The sequence below is a fragment of the Ruditapes philippinarum genome, unplaced genomic scaffold (assembly GCF_026571515.1).
Source record: "Ruditapes philippinarum isolate M1 unplaced genomic scaffold, ASM2657151v2 ctg3737_1_1_1_1, whole genome shotgun sequence".
In the NCBI taxonomy this organism is placed as follows: domain Eukaryota; kingdom Metazoa; phylum Mollusca; class Bivalvia; order Venerida; family Veneridae; genus Ruditapes; species Ruditapes philippinarum.
The window spans coordinates 170035-193665 of record NW_026859629.1 but is presented as its reverse complement, the minus strand read 5'-3'; the positions used below and the strand labels follow the sequence as shown (position 1 = coordinate 193665).

General features: G+C 31.7%; 2 protein-coding genes across 3 annotated transcripts in view; both read right to left on the bottom strand.

Annotated features, from left to right (window-relative positions):
- On the bottom strand, positions 1 to 19167 carry LOC132757292 (uncharacterized). The gene is made up of 13 exons (XM_060748539.1): positions 18923 to 19167; positions 10381 to 10456; positions 9870 to 9923; positions 8932 to 9015; positions 7781 to 7883; positions 7122 to 7221; positions 6438 to 6493; positions 4368 to 4402; positions 3749 to 3886; positions 2172 to 2234; positions 1587 to 1649; positions 1073 to 1135; positions 1 to 935 (listed from the first exon to the last, which is right to left on the bottom strand). Exons 1-13 carry the CDS (start codon positions 18968 to 18970, stop codon positions 1 to 3), a joined length of 1818 nt encoding a protein of 605 aa, XP_060604522.1. The 5' UTR covers positions 18971 to 19167.
- LOC132757293 (uncharacterized) overlaps positions 1 to 23631 on the bottom strand; it is a 36393-nt gene that overhangs the window by 4126 nt on the left and 8636 nt on the right. The gene's annotated exons all lie outside the window — the stretch shown is intronic.

The following is a 23631-nucleotide window of genomic DNA, read 5'->3' as shown; positions in this document are numbered from 1 at the left end:
CTATAGACAGCGAACTCTAATTTTACCCCAGATGATGGCGAGATTATAATCGACTGATATACTTTCAGGGGGCTGGTAAGTATCGGTACCAAACATTCCGTAATGCACTTCATTGTCAACAATCAGTTTCTTCATTTGCTCTGGGTCGAGTAAAACATGAGCACTGGTTAATAAGTAAGTATAAGGATCAGTTTGATATCTGAAAAACGGACCTATAGTTCCTTGGTTTGTTCCAAATCCACTGTCTAGTGCACAGCCCATTCTCACATTATGATGTAAATCTGTAGGAGATCCACAAAGCGTAAATACACCTTCTCGAACGTCAACTGGATAAGCATCAATGAATTGTTCAAACGGATCCTCATCGATTGGAATAAATCCTTTGACCTGTACATAAAGTACTATACAAAGTGATTTAACAATTCTGTTTTCCCTACCATGCCCGCTTGATTTGACTCTACTAATAGTTACACATGTGAGATTTTTATGTGTTTCCATCAATTTACTGGCATTTGACTTCAAGCATAATGTTATATCGTTAATCTTTACATCACTTAACTTTTCATTGTCACGTATGCAGTTATTTTCCTTTTCGCTCACCGGCAATATTTTATTGATATTTCTTTCATATATTTGGTAATGTGTTTTAATATCAGTATGTGTTTCCATTATAATAACAAAAATAATATGATTTTCACTATTTTTCAGATCATTTCCATACCGAAAAGCAGGCCAAACTTGAACTATATTATTTGACTGCTCTTTGATGTTTTGACATATAGCATTGGTGATGTATCGAATAATCTCAGACTTACGACCGTATCTTTTGCAAATGTTTTGAAGCAATATATCATCCGGCAACAGTCCCTTTAGAAGCAGCATCTTCGCATCTTTTTCAAAATTTCTACTGTTTCTAAAACAGTTCTGCCATGTCTCTGAATATAAAGAAACAATTCAATAGTAAATCGTTTCACATGAATAAAGCAATTCAAAGATAAATTAGAGCTAAAACAGAAATACAGTCGTCAAACTTTGGATAATTATATTGATGTATACATAAGTAATTGCTTACCTTTCATAGGTGTGGGTAAACTCAACGTGCATGGATAACTCATCTCACGTCTTGGAATACCTTCTGCAAAATAAAGCGTACATCCACAACATAAACAGATCTTCTGCATTATTTCAATAAAAGTGAAGGTCATTTGCATGAAAAACTGAGTTTTAGATTGACAAGTTTAAGAATCTGTTTTCATTACGTTATCCATTTTACCCAATATGTTATCGGACACTACGATTGTATATAAATGTACTCCTAAACCTGAGGGAATTAACCACTTATGTTTCCTCTATTTAAAAGTGTTTTCATTAATTTGTCTCAGAAGTAGAGCCTTAACCTGAAATTTGAAGTATGCTTTTCCTGGCCGGGTCATGCACAAAGCCATTTTGAATTTAATAATAACAATCCGACTTCACTACAGAACAACACATGCATAAAGAAAGTCAAAGAACGTTTAGAGCAAAAAACAGAAACACATTCGTCAAACATATTGGGAATATTAATGTATGCAGAAGTAATTGCTGACCTTTCATGGTAGTGGGTAAGCTCAATATGCCTGGAGTATTAATCTCACGCCCTTGAATACCTTCTGCAAAGTAAAGCGTAGACCTTAACCGACTGAATTTGTATATTATATTCAGCATTACGACATTATTAGTGAAATGTCCCAATTTAGAGACATATAACAAAAATACCAAATGCAAGATACATACATGAACACTGACTTTTTAGATTGGCGGGTCCAAAAAATGTTTTTCATTAATTTATCTCTTTTCGAATACATTGAACAAAACACGTATATCGGAAACAATAGTTGTATTTTAATATACTCATAAACCTAAGGGAATTGATCACTTCAGGTTTCTCTATTTACATAATTATTATTATGTAAGTACACAATTATCTCAGAAGAAGAGCGTCAATCTGAAACAACGTGAGGTTTGCTATTACTGGCCATGTCATGCTAAATCCATTTTAAATTTAATAATAATAATCCGACTTCACTTAAAAACACATGGATAAACCAAGTAAAAGAAAGTTTAGAGCTAAAACAGAAATACAGTCGCCAAGCTTTATTGGAATACTGATATATGCAGAAGTAATTGCTTACCTTCTGTAGGAGTGGGCAAGCTTAATGTGCTTGGATAACTTATCCCTTGCCTTGGAATACCTTCTGCAAAAATAAAGCGAAATCACATTACCAACTGAATGTTTAACACCCATGTCTTTTGCATTATTTTAGAATTTTGTGACAGGTCCTAAAACGAAATACATATGGAAAAACATCCAATACAAGATAAGTACATGCAAACCCGAGTTTAACAAAGGATTGGCCAATTACATAACTGGTGTTTGGAAGAGTGAGCATAAATCTCGGCAGTAGAGAAATACGGGATAGTCGATCCCTGGTCGGGTCATATTCAGAGCCAATTTGAATTTAATAATAATAAAAGTCGACACTTTCTGACTTGAGTACAACACTAATGAGCAATTTATAGGACTTCACTACAAAGGTCATTTATTTCTATAAATATTAACGATGATAGGCAGGTATTTTTTAATCAACCTAAGACTGTTGCTCTTTTCAGTAGTTTATCTTCTTACAAAAGTGTTAAATTTTAAATTAAACTCCAAAACGACTAAAGCCCTGTAGCAGTAAAGATAACAAGAGCAGTTGTACTTGATACAATGTCATCCGTCAAGTGGGCTTCAGCTTTCATTTTTGGTTGGAGAAATAATTTTATGTTGTTTAAAACTAAGTACTTCAGTTATTGTATCGTGGAAAAGTGCATCATATCACTGTTAAACCATTTTCAAAACATCGTCACGAGAGCTATTTACAGCGCGTCATGGACATTCGTTTCCAAAAAAAGAAGATCGAGAAATGATCAACTTTACTGATTTACATATAGAAAGTGTACCGGTACATTAGAGGTATTGAGACTTTTTACCATTGTTTATGTATTTTATCGACGGCAAATTTCATTTACCACCTTATATATTTTGAAAATTATATGAAACGATATATCTAAAAATAACCTAATTAGCCTTTAGAAAAACTAAAGGCTGCTTTAAGACACATCGAGCAATGCTTGTTTGAATGGATTTATTAAATAGGTACCAGTGTATAATTAATGAAAATCGTATGCGTTGCTATATGAAATAACATTTTTGAGATTGATTCACATTATTATGCCCTACTGGGTGCCATGTCGATGTGGCTGGGTTACGTTCACATTTACATTTTTCAAACGTCACCTTGTCTTGCTGATCTTGTTCTCATTTTTACTCTAAATTCAAGCTATGTCTACATAACCTAAAAGGCTGTCTACAATGGCGCTGACATCAAATGACTACATTTCATTTTCAATACCATGGTCATGTTCGAAAATTTTGTACATTTTTAAAATAATTTAACAAGATCTTATGCAACATTTGCTTTCGTCAAAATGACGCTCCATTTTCTCATTGAATAACAAAATATTAAGAAATGATTCAGATTTGAATTTTATCCAAACCTTCACAATTTTTTAAATAGGTTTCGTGAAAGTTATAAAATATTTTCATTATCAACACGAAATTACGATGATGTTAACTAATTTACTTATCAATAAATAATCAAATGATGGTCTCAAAATACGTTATGAATTTTTACATTAGAAACAAATTATAAAGGTGCTAACAAACCTTTTATCAAACTTGGCGAGCTTATTGCCCTTAAAACTGTTGGCTTTTCGGTCCGATTTGGCTCAATTTTATAAAGCCTACTTTCATCAACAGAAGAATAGTCGACAAGTGTTTCTGTACTGACTGTTATACATGGTACTGAAACATATATACATGTACAAAAGTATTGTCTTTCATGGTTTCATATTGCTTCAATATTACTAGATGGAAGATGACGTTGGTCCTAGGATTCGAAAGTAATTGTACTATAATTTATACTGTCTGAAGACAAGAATGTTTGCATGTCATATGGCGTTAGACTGGACAATGACGTCTGAATGTCAAAAATAATGACGTAAAGGTATTTTAAATGATTTATGGAATAGTCTTATTCATTTTTTTATAATTATGTATTGTTTTGTTTTGTGCCACCATCAGACTATATTGTACTGACGATAATAAACATTGTATGATAAGCCTAGCTTACCCACATATAGCTGAATATAGGGATTTTGTAATCTAGGCGTTTAAAGTTCGATGCTTTGTAGAAAATTATGAACTGTTCTGTGATGAAAGTGTGATTTGCAATTTAACAAATTTTATATTGCATGGGTATTTCGATAAGTAGCTTATATCATACCTGATGTCATTTCAGCGCTTTCAAATCCGCTGTCACTAAAACAAACAGAAACATAATAAATTAACGAGAATTTATCACTATAAATCGCTAATTATCATCATAAGCGCAGATTTTATCAAATACTGTAAAATTATAACTAGAAATGTGTTCATAGGACACAAATGTCCCCACTCTCCACTTCTTTGTCAGTTTACTGACGCACAGCAGGACAGTATGACAAAGTGACATATAACAAAGGGAATACTACATGACTATCCCTACACCTAAGTGATTGGGGCATAAATATGACATCCAATATTTCCAATGTTGTCATCCTGATTTTTTTTAAAATAATAAGAATTTCAAATCTCAATTTTATGTACTAAAGTATGCATAAAAGAATTAAATCGAGCAAAGCCCCAGATAAACACCTACACATGACTATAGGTCAAACATATTTATGGGCTACGCGCAATACAATTTAAAAATTGTGATTTTTTTTATCTAAGTCAAGGGTTATTACTCTAAATATAGAAAAATAAATAAATATACAAACTCCAAGATTCACCACTTCAAATATTGACTTATGACTCTAGGTCAAATACTTTTTGATTTATGCGCGACACATGCTAAATATTAAACTAATTAAATTAAACTAAGTCAAGGACAATAACTCTACAAATACTGAATAAATGCACAAGCACACCACCAGGTGTACAACTACACATTCTTACCAACGGTTTTGTAAAGTTTAATGACTCTAGGTAAAATTATTTTTGGGCTATGCGCGACACAAGTTGAAAATTGCAAAGTTTAATTAAGTCAGGGACAATAACTGTACGAATACTGACTAAATCTACACGCAAAACTCAAAGTGCACAACTACAAATATTCTGAGAAACCTTTAACTTTAGGTCAAATTCTTTTTTGGCTACGCGCAAAACAAGATGAAAATTGCAAATTGTTACTATGTCAAGGCTCTGAGAAAACTGCATTAGTTCACACGCGAAACTCCAGGTGCAGAACTTCACATACTGGTCAATATTCATGTGAAGTTTTCGACCCGAGCTCAAGCACTTTCAGAGCTACAAGTGACACAACGTGAGGGCTGGCAAATGGGTGGACGGACAAAGGCAATTCTAAATGCCCCACCCTGTGTGTGAGTGGGGGGATAAAACATTTGTTGTGGATTTGTATTTATTGACATATTAATCATACACATGTTCATTCTTTAAGTGATTTAACCAGGGTAATCATTAAATCTGCATAAATATTTCGTCTTGTTTAAAATCATCGTCATTTATAGTGACTGCATTTATTTTAGGGGTGACTATAAATTGAACATCTGTAAATTCCTGAAAAGGTCCTTAAAATGTCTTGTTCAAAGGAAATTATTATGTTTTATTTAATTTTCAGAAGCATAAAAATATTTAAACTTAAAATATTTTAAAGCATGGTTTTGAAAAACTCTGATTTAATTAGGTTTATGTTTTAAGTCAGTATCTTCATATAAAATAGGGTGTTACATCTGTATTTAGAATCTTTGGGCCTTAATTTACAAAAGAATACTTGAGCGTCTATTATTTTTGGTTGGGTTTTATGTCGCATCAACACAGCATGCCGGTCCAGCTTTATTTGTAGAGGAAGACCTCATTACTTCCGGCACGAAGCGGCAACTGAATCAAACTGACATTTCATAAGTTAAGAACACAAGCATTCCATAAGTTAAGAACATATTAAGATAATTGTAATCTATTAGTTGATATATTTTTTTCAGGTAAGGTACATGTATGACATAATAACTTTACTAAGATGAAGGCTGAAATGACTCTACACCTTTGGTCGCTTATTTCTGGAGTAACATGTATATTATTAAATAAATAGTAAAAACCGTTAGTTACGACACTCTTTTTGTTTCTGAATAATATGTAACGATAAAAAGGTAACATTTACTGTGTTTGTTTTACCATGATCGTTTTTACTTTATTTCAGTTATTTAATTATTGACATTTAGCCTAAAATGTAAGCAAATATATTCAAACTATCTTGTGTGTTTTCATTTTTCTCCTGTTTGATATAGTCATTACTCACCCTTGAAAATAAGTTCGTACATCAGACATTGTCTTCTGTATCTGAAAAATCCATTCCTACAAATAAACAAATCAGTAAAATAAGTATGAATAAGCATACAAAAATTATCATAGAAATTCATCTGATTTTTCGAGCGCCATTTTCCAATGTATAACTTTTGGAGATTTGTAATTAAACAAAATCTAAAGTTGACTGATTTTCATTTGTCAATGCATTGAATTTCTTATACATACAAATACTAAATTCATGTATTAAAGATAAATTATGCTCAAATTTGATGGAAGAAAATATTGATAATTGCTACACAGTCTCTTTGTTAATATAGAATAAACATGTTTTGATTTCAAACAAGGTATATAAATGTCATGTTTAAAATTCTACACACTATAGGTGGTGACAATATGAATATATAGAAAATACCAACTTTACTTGTCCTGTGATACGGATCGTGGCTTCCAATACATAGTTTATTCATTGTTTATTCAAAATAGACATACATATTCAGAAAGAATTTTATAGAATTCAATACATTCTTTTGAGTAAAACTCAAGGATGACAGTTTACTTTATATTTCCTTGATAGTCATGTTTTATAGGAAGGAAATAAAAATGAATATATAAAAACAGTCCCACAGTCATTTCAATCAAATCCTAATTACAAAGTTTTAAAACATTATTGTCATACTGTTCTGTCCATTGCTGATTCACACGAGCATACCATTGCTGATCTTCCAGCCTCTTTGAACTTCAGAAAAAAACAATAATCGATTTTGTCTTCACTTACACTGGAAAAAAAACTTAGCGTGTTCATCTGTTTTCTATTCTTAATACACTATGAAACGTTCGGCTGACAATGCGAAATGGCCCTAAACATGTACTTTAACATTTTAATATATGAATGTATTTTGCATTCCTAAATATATTATAGTTAGGTATATTGTAATATATTTTGGAAAAACCCACAATGACTTAGTTTGTACAAATTGTACACCATTTTGAGATAAAAAGCTAGTATATTGATTAATCTTAGCTCCTAAACGGTTTTGAAAACAGACATATCTCTTAAAACATTGAAATTAATGAATGATTTATGTCTGGCATAATGATCAGGGTGAGTGTGTGACTTGTTATTCTACTCTTTAATTTACTTAAATCCACTATAATAAATCATTAACAGTAACAAGTGTCTACATTTTTGATTGGAGAAAACGAAACAGTTGGAACTAGTCTTCTAAATGATTAACACGTGTTAATTCTATCTATTATTCCTTAATGGAAGAGCACAATACCAATTAATAAATTAAAGATCTTATTCAGGCATCAATTACATAAATAAAAGCAGACCTTTCGAAATCATCAAGAGAGTAAGAATCCTTCATTTTCGTTGCATTTTCATTTGCGAATATATATAAACATCCACGTGAGATGATGACAAACCGACGCTTCCCTGCAAATAGATTTGTATATCCCTTTTATAATTTTGAGATATGAAAAAATAGCCTTGTACCATACTATTCCCTTCTAAATACAATGTAAGCGATTCACTTCAACTCTTTGTTTTGCTAAATTTGCAATACATTTTACAAGAGTATGAGTGTTAGAGATTCATATTTGGCAATAACGTTACAGATATTGTTATTTATCCTGTCACTTGTATCAATTTCGACCCGATAACAAGTTGCCGTATATTTTTACTGATCTACGGCACTTGATCACGTGGTATGCATGTTTGCCGGACTACTTTTCAAGAAAAAATATAAAAACTGTCGTTAAATCTTCTGTGTGTAGAATAACGAATTTTGGAAACGTTGATAAAACTTTGTTTGTTTATTTTATTTCACTCTATAATTTTTCAAGCGAAATAAAAATTATTAAAAGTGAAATAAATGTAAAACTTAACTCGTTCGCGACATTAAAATAGCGTACTTGATTTGATTGTTTTGCACGTGCTCTTTGGCGCTACATTGTGACGTCACGTAAACAATACTTTAAACGTTTGTACAGCGTTAACGACTGAATAAAAGATATTGGTGTTCGAATTCATTTTCTTAGTTAGACTACTTTCTTTCATTCTAGATAGTTTTCACAACAAAATTCGACAAAAAATTGTTTTTATTTATTACATTTTTCAAACAAAATGGCGCCCTCGATGTGAAAATACACAGGGAGATAATAAGAACGGCGAGTGCATTGTTGTAGAATAATGCACGCTTCGGGCCTTCTTTGTTTATATAGAAACATTTCCGATAGTGTGATTGAAGGTATTTTGCCTAATAAAATTCTTTAAAATAAAACGGTGACAGGATAAATAGAATAATAGATTGGTGCCGTGGATGGAGAAAGTTTATCTGGCTCTGCTCCGGAATTTATTGGGTTCGCCTTCGGCTCACCCAATAAATTCCTCCGCCTCGCCAGATAAACTTTTTCCATCCACGGCACCAACCTATTATTCTCTATATTGGTATTAATTATGGAACAAATAACCGCATACTTACAATTCTTTCCAAAGCGGTCTTTGCTTTGAATATTTAAATACCCACTTAACTGACATTTTCCAATAGTTAACAACTCTGCCACACCTACAATTGAAATAATTTAACGAAATATGTAGCCTTATAGCTTTAGCAGAAGATTCTATAGCTTTTAGTAAGTATCTGTTGTATTCGTTTTACCGTTTCCATAATTTCCACAAACAAGCAAAACGTCTCGATACCAATTTTTTTATTTAAAAAATATAAATTGGTAAGAATAATTTAAATTTACCAATACGAAAACAAAAGGTTGTACATTCACTGTTTTTCCTGTTCATGAGAGATTATGGATAGTGCAACATTTATCATGGCTCCCCAGCACCGGCTAAAGCGAAATACAATCCTCAACGCTAATAGTACTAGAGCGACTGATACCGGTGGTTCAAGAAATTAAACAAGACTGAGATGAAGTACGTGACTACCTTTTAAAGACATGGCAATATTTACAAATGCCAAAAATATTTTTTTAAACCCAGTAAATATATTTTTTGTGAATTCCTTGACCGAAACGTTATAATAGTACATGTGAAATAGATGTAATAAACGTATTTTAGTGTCAGGGAAGGTAGGCAAATTTCTTATGTTATAAAGCATATAAACAACAATCACACTGATAGAGTAGGCGAGTATTTCTTCTACTTCGGTGAAAAAAATGCTGGTTTTCATTAATTGAATTATTATAACAGACTCAATTAAGTCTGATTGAAGAAAGTGAAAAATTGAAAAATATTTGTAAGGCAAATAATTTTGGAATGCCAATATTGAAACAAGCCGTTAGGACAGAACATTTAAGTGTCTTAGGTAAGGACAGTATCGTACCTTTTCAACGTATCAGCATTCTTTTTAAAAATATCTAAAATATCTTAAAATATCTAAAATCATTACAATTGTTCAGTACTTACCAATGTTTGTAAAAGGAACATCAAGAAATCTAGGACTCCTCGTTGACAGTGTTTCTAAAAGTAGAAGAATGAACATAAGCCAATTTCTTTTGATAAAACTAAGACAAACAGGTAAATTTAAAACAGAACTTTATGTATAGATTTGATTAAGCTTTAAAATGACAAGACTAATTAAATTATAATTACTATTATACAATATGTTTTCTTTCTACCTTTAAATTGATACTGCCTACATGCTAGGTAATGAGTGAATAATCGTACATTATAATACCTCAGGTGACTTTGCCCTGTTGACAGTCATGTATCATTGTAACATTTATCAATTTCTATGATAATATTACTCATTCACTGTTTTTGTAATGCTAATTTTCATTACGCCAATGAGAGTTATTCTGACTGGTTTTGCAACTGTACTTGCAACAAGTGTATTTTTTGTCGATTTAATGTGTAGAAGTTAACCAACTCAGGCCGGTTAGCACCGCAAACATCGATATTGATACTTATTGCTTACCTTTTCTTGTTGCAGGTGCACTAGAGGAGCTGCCACGTCGGGATGATTGACTACCCAATGAGATTGCCTGTTCAGCCTGAATAAATGAATTCTGTTCTGTAAGTAACGTCTCAGTTATAAGATCATTTATTTTTATTATCAATGAATCTTTTAATCAAAGAGCATAAATGATTATAGCTGTGTGCAGAAAATTCACTCCCTAATGAATGACAAAATAAATAAGCAAATGAAAAAAATAACTGAAAAAAATGATGTGAAAACTAAAAGTCCAAAATACTCTTGACAACATGATTAGGTAGGTGGTCAGCTCATGGAATATTTCTGAATAAAGTGTAAGACTAAAGTAAGTCTAAAAGTTTCTGTTTTGTTTTCTTTGAAAGAGCATATTCAGAAACAATATTTGCACTTTATATATTCAATAGGTAATATATTTTTTTAATGTTTTGTCATGCTAATGCCATCAACATACTTCTACCACATAAACAGTTGAATTAGTGCGTTTGTATATTTTGTGACAATTTAATGAATATTTAGACGCATCAGTACGGGCTCAAAAACGGTTAATTTGATTTTTCGTCCATGCTTTCTACTGATAAAATTTCACATTTTGTATGAATCTGGATGCGAGTCTCAATTTTACCAATTATTTTACACATCAATAACCCGATTTCAAAATCATACTCATTCACGGGTATGATTACTGAAAATTTGTAAGCTATCTCTAACATGTGTGTCTAAAGAATATATAATATATTGAGCTCAAGCTGGTGCAGTGTTTACTCAATGAAAGTTAAAAAAACGGAGCCTATCGAGTGTGATTTAACTTAACGCCATAAGTATGTTTGTAATTGAGTGTATCTTTTTCACAACTCCAGACACATTGCACCAAAACGTCATTTCCGATTAATAATTGGGCTAGTTTGAAAGACAGAAACCTACAACAAAAGAAAAACAAACCGTAATTATAATATGTATTTAAATGTGAACGAGATGAAACTGAAGATCAACATTGTAAAGCGGCATACACTAGACGTAGTCCAAACAATCCGAAAGAATACAAAATGGGGCAGATGCAAATAGACGGAACACAGTGCCAAAAGGAATAAAAGGAAACATATGAACACAATTTGTATGAGATTGGAGGCGGAGATTGGTGAGGGAACGGTTTGGGAGTGGGTGAGAGATGGAGAAAGGTAGAGGGCAACAATGAAAAGGAGGGTGATGAAGTACAAACCGAATCGGAAATTTTATTTGTTTTGGTTTAACGACGATACTGACACATTACTTGTCATACTGCGCCGAACACTATAATAAGTAGATATAAAATAAGGTACAAGTAAGCTAGTTAAATCTTAGTAGAGAAGTTTACTTCCTTTAAGTTATCGAACAGGAGTTTCGATCGAACTGAGGCAAAAAAAGTTATCTATGTGAATTGATGCGATAAAATCTTATCACGAACATGTGCAAGATCATGGCATTCATGAAGGAAATATTTGCCAGTAAAATATTCATTGCAAGCTTTACAAAATGTAGCATCGTTTCCTGTTTAAAGGTACGAATGTGTAACTATAGTATGTCCAATTCTACATCTAAGAAGAACAACATGACGGTTAAGGAGAGATAGAGATGTTGATTTATAAAGACAAGTGTTGATTACCTGACGTTTTGTTAAATACATATTTGTCCAAATTTGATTTCCATTCAGACGAAATAAGTTTATTTAATGAATGTTTAAAATCACCTTTCGGTAACGATAAATTTACTGGTTGGTATTTAATGACTCATTAGCCAAATCATCTACTTTTTTATTTCCTCGTTTTCCTACGTGGCTTGGAATCCAACATAATTTTACTGACTTAGTTTTCAAAATATTAAATCGCAAAAGGAGTTTATTTATCACAATGTTATCAGACTTTCGATTTTCAATTATAATAATACAGAGAGTGAATCTAACGAAAATCAAATTTATTACTATTATGCTGTGAAATGTACGTATGACAGCGTGTGAAATGTATGACAATGCTAGATCAATGGCTTTTTGCTTCTGCAGTAAATATAGATGCATTTTCTACGAAAGACCAGTGGGGACATTTCAACTTTTCATCATCGTAAATTCACAAGTTTAACTTCGTTATAATTAATTCACGTTTTAAACATACGAAATTAACGAATTCAAGATTTCAGCTGTATGATTTCACCTTTTCAACTTTATGAATTTACAGTGTCAATTTCACGAATTCAGGCGTTCAACTTAATGAATTAAGATTTCACTTGGCGAAATGTCCTCACCGATCTTTCGTAATTATCAGTCAATTATCAATTATTAGTCTTAGTCCGTATGAAACATGATTTTCAAATCTGGAAACAAAGTGATCCCTCGGAAGCATTAGTCTCAACAAGATTACAAAAAATTGCAGACTCTGTTTCATTGTCTGTACATGAGGGATAATGAATAAAGGCAACATCCCTAACGCCCCCTATCATCGGCTTCATGTACTTGCATATGTAAAAAAATCAACAATGATATCTCATTCATTCATTCATTCAATTCTCAACACTAAATAGTGCTGGCATCAATGATCCCGAAGGACCAAAGCCGGCTGCACCTATCGGCGATGCTCCTCAGTTTATGTAACTGTGCACAACACATACAGAAAGGACTGTGATGCCTCATTAGAACGATCAAAAACAAAACAATGGGATTTTTTTAAACAGGTTCAAGCAGTTTCCTGTAAAACGAGCAAATTTAAGCAAAATCACCTACAAGTTCCCGACAAAACGAGACAGAGGACGAAAGATAATTAAGTTGGTTTGTATTTCATATTTTATTCATACTTTTCGTCTCTTTTGTTATTACTTATCAATTGAAATACCGGTACTAATAACATAACCAATATTTTGTAGTTTGACGTAAGTAGTCTTTAATTAACATAATTTAAGAGGTCATTGCTTGGATGTCTACTTAGATTAAAATATCTTACTTTTTACTTAAACTTTATTAAATGATTCAGTTAGTGAACAAAACCAGGTGCATGCATGCTACAATACACAACCACTAAAGTTATAAATAAACATAAAAAACGAGATGTATCACTGCGAAAAAAGACATGGATATACGGAAGTGTACGGAATTCCGTATATCATTAATATACGTGTAAGAATACGGGAAACTTGAAATACGGAGAAGTACGGGACCGTATATTATACCAGTCCGTATATGACTAGTATACGAGCTCCGTACACTCGTAATATACGGGAAATTTGATGTACGAATTCCGTATTTTACTAATATACGGAATTTTTATGACAAGTACGTATATTACTAAAATTCGAAATTCCGTATTCGTGCAAATACGGATTCTGTATATAGAAATAGCCAATGATACCGTCAGTGCAGAGAACCTGTAGCATACAGAAGCGGTATTCTAGCTCAATACCGCTGTGTTTGCATTTTAGCATACACCCGCAAATAAATAGCGAATACTTTACAATTGCGATTGACGATTAGATAGTACTTTTTTGTATTTTGCATCTATGGTGAATTATGTTATTTTGTAATTTCTTTTTCATTATCATTATAATATTTTATAATGATGAGCCAAACATGAGAAAATGATAAAGTTGAAATTGTGATGTTCAAAACACGAATTAATTATATTAAAATCGTGAATCCGTGAAAGTTAAAATAATTGTGAAATCACGAAGATGAAATCGGGATTGTCCACACAGCATTTAAATTTTACGTTTATATATGTCCTTCAAAAATAGGCTATATATAATATAATACATGTACTTGCATATGTAAAAAAATCAACAATGATATCTCATTCATTCATTCATTCATTCATTCATTCATTCATTCATTCATTCATTCATTCATCCATCATTCATTCATTCATTCATTCATTCATTCATTCATTCATTCATTCATTCATTCATTCATTCATTCATTCATTCATTCATCCATCATTCATTCATTCATTCATTCATCAATCATCCATCATTCATTCATTCATTCATTCATTGAATCAATCAATCAAGCAATCATTCATTCATTTATTCATACATTCATTCATTCATCACTCATTTATTCTTATATTTATTTATTTATTATTTATTTATTTATTTAATTTTTTATTTCAGGAAACATAAAGATTTGCGTTTTTGTACACAAGTTTTGAATAGAAATCTTATGAAGTTCCGAATTCCCCAATTTTGATTCTTTTCGCGCGGTCTCATTTATGACATAATATTGTGTAATAGCCACGTGCTGTATTGCGATAATCGAAGCCAATACTGATTAAGCCGGATATTGATCCGGATATTGATCATAAACGCAGCAGGGTATAACGAGTGTCGGTTTTCTCCGATTACGTAAGTTAGCGCAATTGGTGTTGAATGTCTTAACGGTAATTTTTACTGTTAATTTCTAATATAATTCATGTACGAAATAAAGGAATTAAATTGTGATCTCATAACCGAGTCTCTATGTGATTTTGTTCCAGATATTATAAAGACTCTCACCTGACATATTAAAATGAAACAGACATAGCTGCTGCATGTATTCTTTCAAATGTTTTTGCAGCGTCGTGTTGTTGTTATCCTTTTATCTGGCGGAATTCGTCATTTAAACAAGAAAATTAGTTTTCTTTTCTTAAACATATTACTGTATCAAAAATATGTATTTCTTTACAGTTAAATCACTTTAATATATGGTAATGACTGTTAATGATAGTAATTTTTTTAGTTACTACGTGCGTAAGCGATATGTTCGCCGCTTTGATAATGTGAGATATCGAGTGACTTTACATTTTCTTTTGTGCATGTACACTAAATTGTTTTTTAATTTTACATTAGAAAAATGAATTGGGATAGAAAGGTAGTTTTGTTGTGATATTTAATAATTTAGATATACATGCACGGATGATAGTGATATTTATCCTGTATAGTATGTAGTAGTCATAGTACTTTTGCAGTGCAAGAGTATTTCGTGCAAACTTAACTATAGTTAAACACAGTCTGTGTACAGTATCATGCATTCCGCATAAGTTTGCACCAACTTGCTAAATAGGGCTAAATGTAGCTACATTTAAAACAAAATGAGAAGTTAATAGAAAATAGCACAGCATTTATAATCTTTACAATAAATGATACAAACTTTTTTACTTGATTGATAATTATAAAGCAATATTTTTGGGAAAATGGTGCAATCCGAGCCTAGCTGTCTTGCATTGATATTTACCACCACCTTACCTACTGCATTACGCTGAATATCGGTAAATTTGTTGATAATTTAATTTATATAGCTAGCCTGTTTGAAGATAATAAACACAATATGATAGTTGTTTTACACCTGCATAGTGGACTTGACCACCTCGTCACTTAATTATAATACTAAACGCACAGTACTTGTGCGCACGTGAAACATATGGCGTTGATACGTAAATGTTTCACGTGCGCACGTAATACTGTCGCATTCGCATGTATTAATTAAAATATTTCTTATGTCATTTTATGCAATTGTCACATATGATACGTATATTTTATTATCTGAATCTGATTTCATACTATCAGATTAATGCTATACAGAGGGAGAATATTTTGAATTATAATTTTTGTGAGAATTATCACTTTATTTTTTTGTGATGGCACACTGTACATTTCAAACCTTTTTTTTCCCAAACGAATTGACTCCTACTAACGATGCTAATATACATCGTAAAACGATCCAAAAGATTAATATGTCAGCACTTTTTACCAATGTTATTTTGTTTAGATATATTTTTAATCAATAAAATACTCTTCACATAGTACAAAGATACCATTATAATTTATATTACAAGTGTGAAATATATATATTCGTAAAAGTTTCATAACAAAAACATATAACTTATATATAGATCAATCATGTCATTTAAATCCTGTGTAAATGGTTGCTTATAAATGACATCTTTATGCTAATAATATAAAATAATTTTGAAATTTGCATAAGATAAAAAATTGTATATATGTATACGCTTAAAAAATGCTTGTGTATAGTCTTTTTGAAAGTTGTGATAACTATTTCATGACACTATTTAAACAGGATTTTAAACTCTCTTATTTCAGATACACACATGCCGAAGAAGATTGTAATATCTGGAGAAAATATTTCCTACGTCACGAAATAGACACCGTCACACTGCATGGTCTACGTAACATTCCTATAGATAATTGATATATTGAAGTGTTTTTAAGAACAGTGTTTGAATGACGAATTTCTGTGAATACGATTTTTAATTTTTATGATTATTATTAAAACTTTCTGTAATTATCAATTTTTGCTATGCACTCATTTTCCTAAAATAATATGTGAATGTTAACACGACCAAATGATATGAATATCTTTAAAATGTTTTATGGGTGTAATATAAGTGGCTCATATGAATCATTCTTAAGATAAATCGAAAAGAACTTCAAGTTAGCATAGTTTGGTCTAGATTTAAACAACATGCAATACATAAAGGTTACGGCTTGAAAATATCGAAAAATGTACATGTATAATTCGATCTCTGAAGAAAATATCGCGGTGCGGATGTTCTGCACTGTGATACGTATTTCATGACTCTGTATCGCAACATACCGGTATATCGCCGTTCCGTTGCAACGCTACATTAATGTGTCCCTCTGGAATAAGGCTTACAACAATACATGACTATTGTAGCGAAGACATGTTTATTTTGTTTAATATATGTATACATATTGAATATATGTTTATGAAATAATAACTATTTAAGCGTGACTCGATTTGGTTTTTACTTTATTATTTGAAATACGCCAATTGTGAAGGTAAAGTTCTTAATCATATGACTTTACAGTTCCCATTCACAATGTGTAATAAAACATGTTCTATTTTACAAGCCTGCATTTCGGTCATGTATACGTGTCACTTATATGTAAATACATGCTTTTGATAGTATCTGTACCTTCTTTTATCTCGAAAATACAGTTCTGTATACCCTATGTACAACTAAAAAATGCAATTCCGTATATCCCCTGTATATATTGAAAATACGATTCCGTATATCCCCTGTATACGTAGAAAATACGATTCCGTATATCTTCAGTATATGTAGAAAAAACGATTCCGTATATCATCTGTATATGTTGAAAATACGATTCCGTATATCCCCTGTATACGTAGAAAATACGATTCCGTATATCTTCAGTATATGTAGAAAATACGATTCCGTATATCATCTGTATATGTTGAAAATACGATTTCGTATATCATCTGCATATGTGGAAAATACGAGTCCGTATATCATCTGTATATGTAGAATATACGGTTCCGTATATCCTCTGTATACGTAGAAAATACGAGTCCGTATATCCTCTGTATATGTAGAAAATACGGTCCCGTATATCCTTGGTATATTTATAGTATACCAGGGATAACGACCTTGATAAAGTCCGTATACGGGATTTTATTCTCCGTATACTTCAAACATACGAACAAATATACGTACATGTATACGGGACAAATACGGAATTCCGTATATGCCTGATGCATATACGGACTTCCCGTATACCCAGTGTTCCCTTTACGGACTCGTATACTTGGTCCGTATATTCGACAAATACATCCCGTACACGCCCGTATATGTCAAAAATACGGGACCGTATATTCCCGTATATCAGTATATTTTTTGCAGTGTATATAATAAGTAAAGGATCAGTTTCACTTCGTCTATCACAAAGCAGACCAGACTTGTTACTTGTCTAGACAAAATATTTTGCATGATTTCTTGAATTTTGTAAAATATCGTTTATCTGTAGGTAACGTTTGTAATCGGGAATCTAAAAATATGTAATCGCCATATTCATTTTTCTCTGGACCAATATTAAATGTTATTGTGAATTTAAAACAACTCTTTATAATAAATAAAAGATAACTTATAAGTGTTGGTTGTTAAAAAGTCGTTGTTAAAATGTATAGTTGTTTATATATATGTATCATTGCTTGATCGTTAGAGGCGGCTAAATGAGTTCAAATAAACACTGCAACACTTAACTCCAGCAGGCGAGTTGGTTTTTACCCCTGTCGTTGCTTTGAAATTTGTAAAACCCAGCGCTAGCCAAAACCATCTTACATGTTTCGGTGTCATATGACATTTACTGTTTTTTGGTGCGACGTTAAACTAAGCAAACCAAATCCTAGTGTTGCTCATATATTTTATCTCAGCAAGGGTCATTTCTATTCCTGACCAGTCAAGTGTTTTACAGGAGCCGCTTAACAGTTAAACATGAATATCGAATTGTAGAAATGATGCAATAACTAAACGGTGAACATATGTTTATAGAATTCAGAAATATAAGTGTTTATATAAAGGATAAGGAGTGGCTTTTGTATTATTTACGTAAACTTTTAATTTAATTGTTGATCCGATTACATAAGAAAGAATCTGAATTTAAAAACAATACAATAAAAAATATAATACCATATTGATGAAGATTAAATTTAAAATCCACTTCAAGCTAAATGTAATACATATTCACATACAATTTTTAATCTAAAAGTTATTCCCATCCAAAGTATAGAATCATGCATCTTTTACCGGTTTTTATTAAGATGTGTTGTGCGCGTTTACAAAAACGGAACATAATATCTCTTTTGTTTGGGAGAACCCACTTGTGACAATGATATTGCAAATTTCCAACCACTAAGGTATAATGCTTACTATTCTACACTTCCTTATGTAAATTTTATTACGTAGTATTTTATTATTCGTCGATGTTTCATCGTATTTCAACTTTTGTTATAATATGCATTAGACACTAGATTTCCTATAGGAATCGCCAATAAATGAAACATAGACTTTCTGTTTATGTTTTCAATAATTATCTACTACACAAACTTTTCTATCTCCAACGTTTCGAGGGGTTAAACCCCTCTTTTTCAAGGAGATTCTGTTTATTTTTTACAAATCACATATTTATCTTCTTACATGTCTTATCCTACACTATGTTAATACAGGAAATGACGTCGTTGACATCAACAATAAAAGATATGCAAACCATGATGATGACGTTTTCCGTCAAAATTGTTCCACTGCATAATGTTTTTCCCCTTACTTATTGTTAGTAAAAATATTATATACATGGCAAGCAATGTGAACTTCTTTCCTTGAATTTCATTGAGAATACATTAATATTAAAACAAATAATAATGATAATAATAATAATTATTATTATTAAAAATGTTCTACTTAACCATTTAGTAATAATATTTATAAAAGCAAATATAATAATAATAATAATAATAATAATAATAATAATAGTAATAATAATACTAATAATACTAATAATAATAATAATAATAATAATAATAATAAATAATAATAATAATAATAATAGTAATAATAGTAGTAGTAGTAGTAAAAATGATAACAATAACAATAATGATAAGTGACAAGTGATAATTACTGACTAACTGAAATTACTATGTTTTAGTAGCTAGAAAATTAGAATTCAATTCGATAAACATTAAAAAATAAGATTGCAACAACGCAATAATACAACAATACCGATGAATGCAATAATTACTGTCATGTACTAACAGTCAAAACAACAATAATACTGAAAAATCCTAAAGCACGTATCATTGTCATCACGTTCATCTCAAACATCTTAACAACAATAATAACAATAACAACAATACAAGCAAAAGTGATTATGACTGCAACAATGATAATAGTAATAAGTCTTATTTTGTTTTTATATGAAGTCCGATAGGTGACCATTTGTAACTTGTTTATCCAAAACTCTCCACGAAACCGTTTGTAAATTGTACTCTTATTGTTATTAATTGATTCTATGATATTGAATTTTATGTCATTTTCTGAATGGGCTGATGAATTAAAATAGTTTTATAGACACAGGTTTGTCTCTGAATGCCCTTATATCCCAAATATACTCTTTAATATGTCCTCCCTGTTTCACCCACCCACACATACAAGATGATTACATTCTCCGCAACTTATCAGATAAGCTACATTCTTGGTGTTACAGTTCCCACCTCTTTGTATACTGTAGGTAGTATCTTTCACTTGAAACGTTTCGCTCTGTGGTAGGAACACGCAAGTATTGCACCGAGGTGTATCACATGGACCACTACAAAGACTGCTCTACATTATAGCTTTCTTTTTTAAGTTTTCCATGAATTAAAATGCCTCAGCAAATCACTTATTTCAAAACTCACGTTGCAGACATGAAGCAGTGCATTAAAATCAATGACCACTAAACGTACAATGAAGACAGACTCATTTTATTTAAGTGCATTAGTATTTACAAAGAGCATAACTTTTAAAATGGGCGTCAGTATACTTTGATGATAGCAATTGAAAAGAACAGAATATCTTCATCTGACAGGACATGGGTTAAAAGTTGGACCAGCATAATTAAAGTGCTTCAGCAGATCTTTCTGTACTTAAAAATTTCAATAGTGCTATTTTTATCAAAATCTCAGATATATTTGATCTGATTTGTTTATATTAACATCGTTGCACAAACGATAATTTACAATTAAGGATGAAGTGCTAGTAAAAACGCATTAAACAATGCCCTGTTTAACTTTTAAGGACACATGTTTTGCAAATATTTTACAGAGAGTGGTTACATGTTATATGTGCACGTTATGGTGAAATATTATTCTAATGGGGGGCGTGTGTTTTCAGATGTCAAAATTGGCATTGACAATATTTTACTACATCTTTGAGGCATCTAAAACATGTTGAGCTTTCGCCGACTATATTCCTAAAAATACTTCTTTTTCTGAAAAAAATGTTGTTATTGCTTTAAAGTTTGTTACTATTCATTCCTTATGTTACCCTTTTAGAAAACGAATTAAACAAACAGATACTATCTCTAAAACTGGTGGACACACCTTCAAAAATAGTGAAATCTTTATCTGATATCACGTACGATACTAAATACGATCAACAGAACCATATATGGTATAACAGACCTTTTAATTTCGAACTCGTTCACTATAAGGAGTCGTTTTCTCAAAACTGGAGCTCCTTGTGGCAGAGGAATGGCCTTTAATGCTTGATGCATAAAAGTTGCAGCTACCATATAGCCCTGCTTGATCTTTAGAGGCGACTAAATGGGTTCAAATAACTAGAGTCTATGCAACTCTTAGCTCCAGCAGGTGAGTTGGCTATTACCTAATAGTATGGTGTTGCTTTTGTAGCACTTAAGGTTAGCAAAATTATCTTTCCTGTTTCGACACCATACCACCTATTCTATTTTGGTGCGCCGTAAAACCCAGCAAACCGAACAAACCAAAATTGAACGAACTTATAGTGTTGCTCATTTATTTGATCTCAGCAGGGGGTACTTTCATCCCAGTCAAATGTTTTACAAGATCGTTTTAACAATAATACATCGATAAAGAAACGGTATAAATGAAACAATAACAAAACACTGAACACATGTCTTATACAATTCAGAAATATAGGGTCTTATATAAAGAGGGAGTGGCAATTGTACTTTTAATGTAAATCGTTGTACCAAAAATGAATTTTAGATTAATAAAATAGAAAATGTATTACCATGTTGGTGACGATTAAATCCACTATAACCTAAATGTGATACATGTCAACACTCAATTAAATAATTTAAAAGTTATTCTTTACCGCTGTATAGAATTATGTAGCTATTATCATTTAGATGTTTTGTGCTCATTTACAAAACAAACTTTATTTAAATATCTCCTTCTTATGGGTGAATTATGATATAACATAAAGTATGATAATGATACAGCAAAATCTATTCATTGGGAAAATACAGTCTCATACTTCCTATATAGATTTTTACATACTATTTAATCATTCGTCCATGCTTTATCGTATTTTAACCTTTTCATAATGTGTATTAGATACTAGATATCCTAAGGTTTTACACATATATGAGGCATTGACTTTCTGTTTATGTTTTTGTCGCAGTTATTATACCCGAGCACTTAAAAGATCTCAAATGTTCAATTATAAACATGGTTTCCTACATAGAATATATTAAGGAACCCTTTAAATAAGATAAGATTTTTATAGGTATGGTGTAATACATGAAGCAGTTATAACCAAACGTACGATGAAGACAGACCCATCTTATTTAAGTGAATATGCATTTGCAAAGAGAATAACGTTTTCTACAGATTTAGGAAAATTAAATCCGTTCTTGTTTTTAATTTTTTGTAAATTTTAATAACAAATTCAAATATATATATCTATATATATATACTTAGTACTAGAGCAAATGTTTACATGTTAAAGCATTCTATCAATATGGTATCATAGAGACAAGTCCACACTGAGTTAAACCCACGTGACTAGAGAGTATATCATAATTATTACTCAACAGTTTACATATTATTGTTGACTACTCTGCTTCTGCTGCTGAACAACTTCAATATGATATAGACAAAATATTAGCTTGGGCTGAAAAATGGCTAGTTACTTTCCATCCATCTAAGTCTGAATCTATGGTTATCTGTCGTAAAAGAAATAAACCCTTTCATCCTTCACTTCTTATGCATAACCAACAAATAACAACCGTCAACAGTCACAAACATCTTGGCCTCTACCTTTCAGACGATTGCTCGTGGTATTGTCACATAAACTATATTACCGAACGACCCTGAAAGAGGATACACATTATGAGGAAATCGAAGTTTCAGCTTGACCGTAGATCTCTTGAAGTGATATATTTAACTTTCATCCGACCGATTTTGGAATACGCCGATGTTGTCTATCTAAACTGCATACAATATGAGAAACTGTAGCTTGACAAGATTCAAAATGAACCGTCTCGTATTGTGTGCGGTGCTACAAAACTTGTATCATTAGTTCAACCCCATAGTTTGTTTGTTTGTTTGATTGATTGGGTTTTACGTCACATCGACACTGTAAAGGTCTTATCGCGACGTTCCAGCTTTACTGGTGGAGGAAGGCTTCAGGTGCCCTTACGTGCATTATTTCAGACACGAACGGGCACCTGAGTAGAACCACCGACGTTCCGTAAACTAGCTGGATAGCTTCCTCACATGAAAGAATCCAAAGTCCCTGTCGGGATTCGAACCCACAACGTTGAGGGGCAAGTGGTTTGAAATCAACGACCTTAACTATTCGGCCATGGACGCCCCGACTCCATAGTAAAGTTCCTTGGGAATCCTTAGAATCTCATGCTTATCTTACTTTATTAAATGACAAA

Coding starts and splice junctions, on each gene's coding strand:
- LOC132757292 (XM_060748539.1), bottom strand. CDS start 18,970: ATGCATGATTCTATACTTTGGATGGGAATAACTTTTAGATTAAAAATT. Junction 10,457..18,922: donor TAACTTTTAGATTAAAAATT/GTATGTGAATAT, acceptor TCATTTATTCAG/GCTGAACAGGCAATCTCATT. Junction 9,016..9,869: donor TGTTCCTTTTACAAACATTG/GTAAGTACTGAA, acceptor TTTCAATTGTAG/GTGTGGCAGAGTTGTTAACT.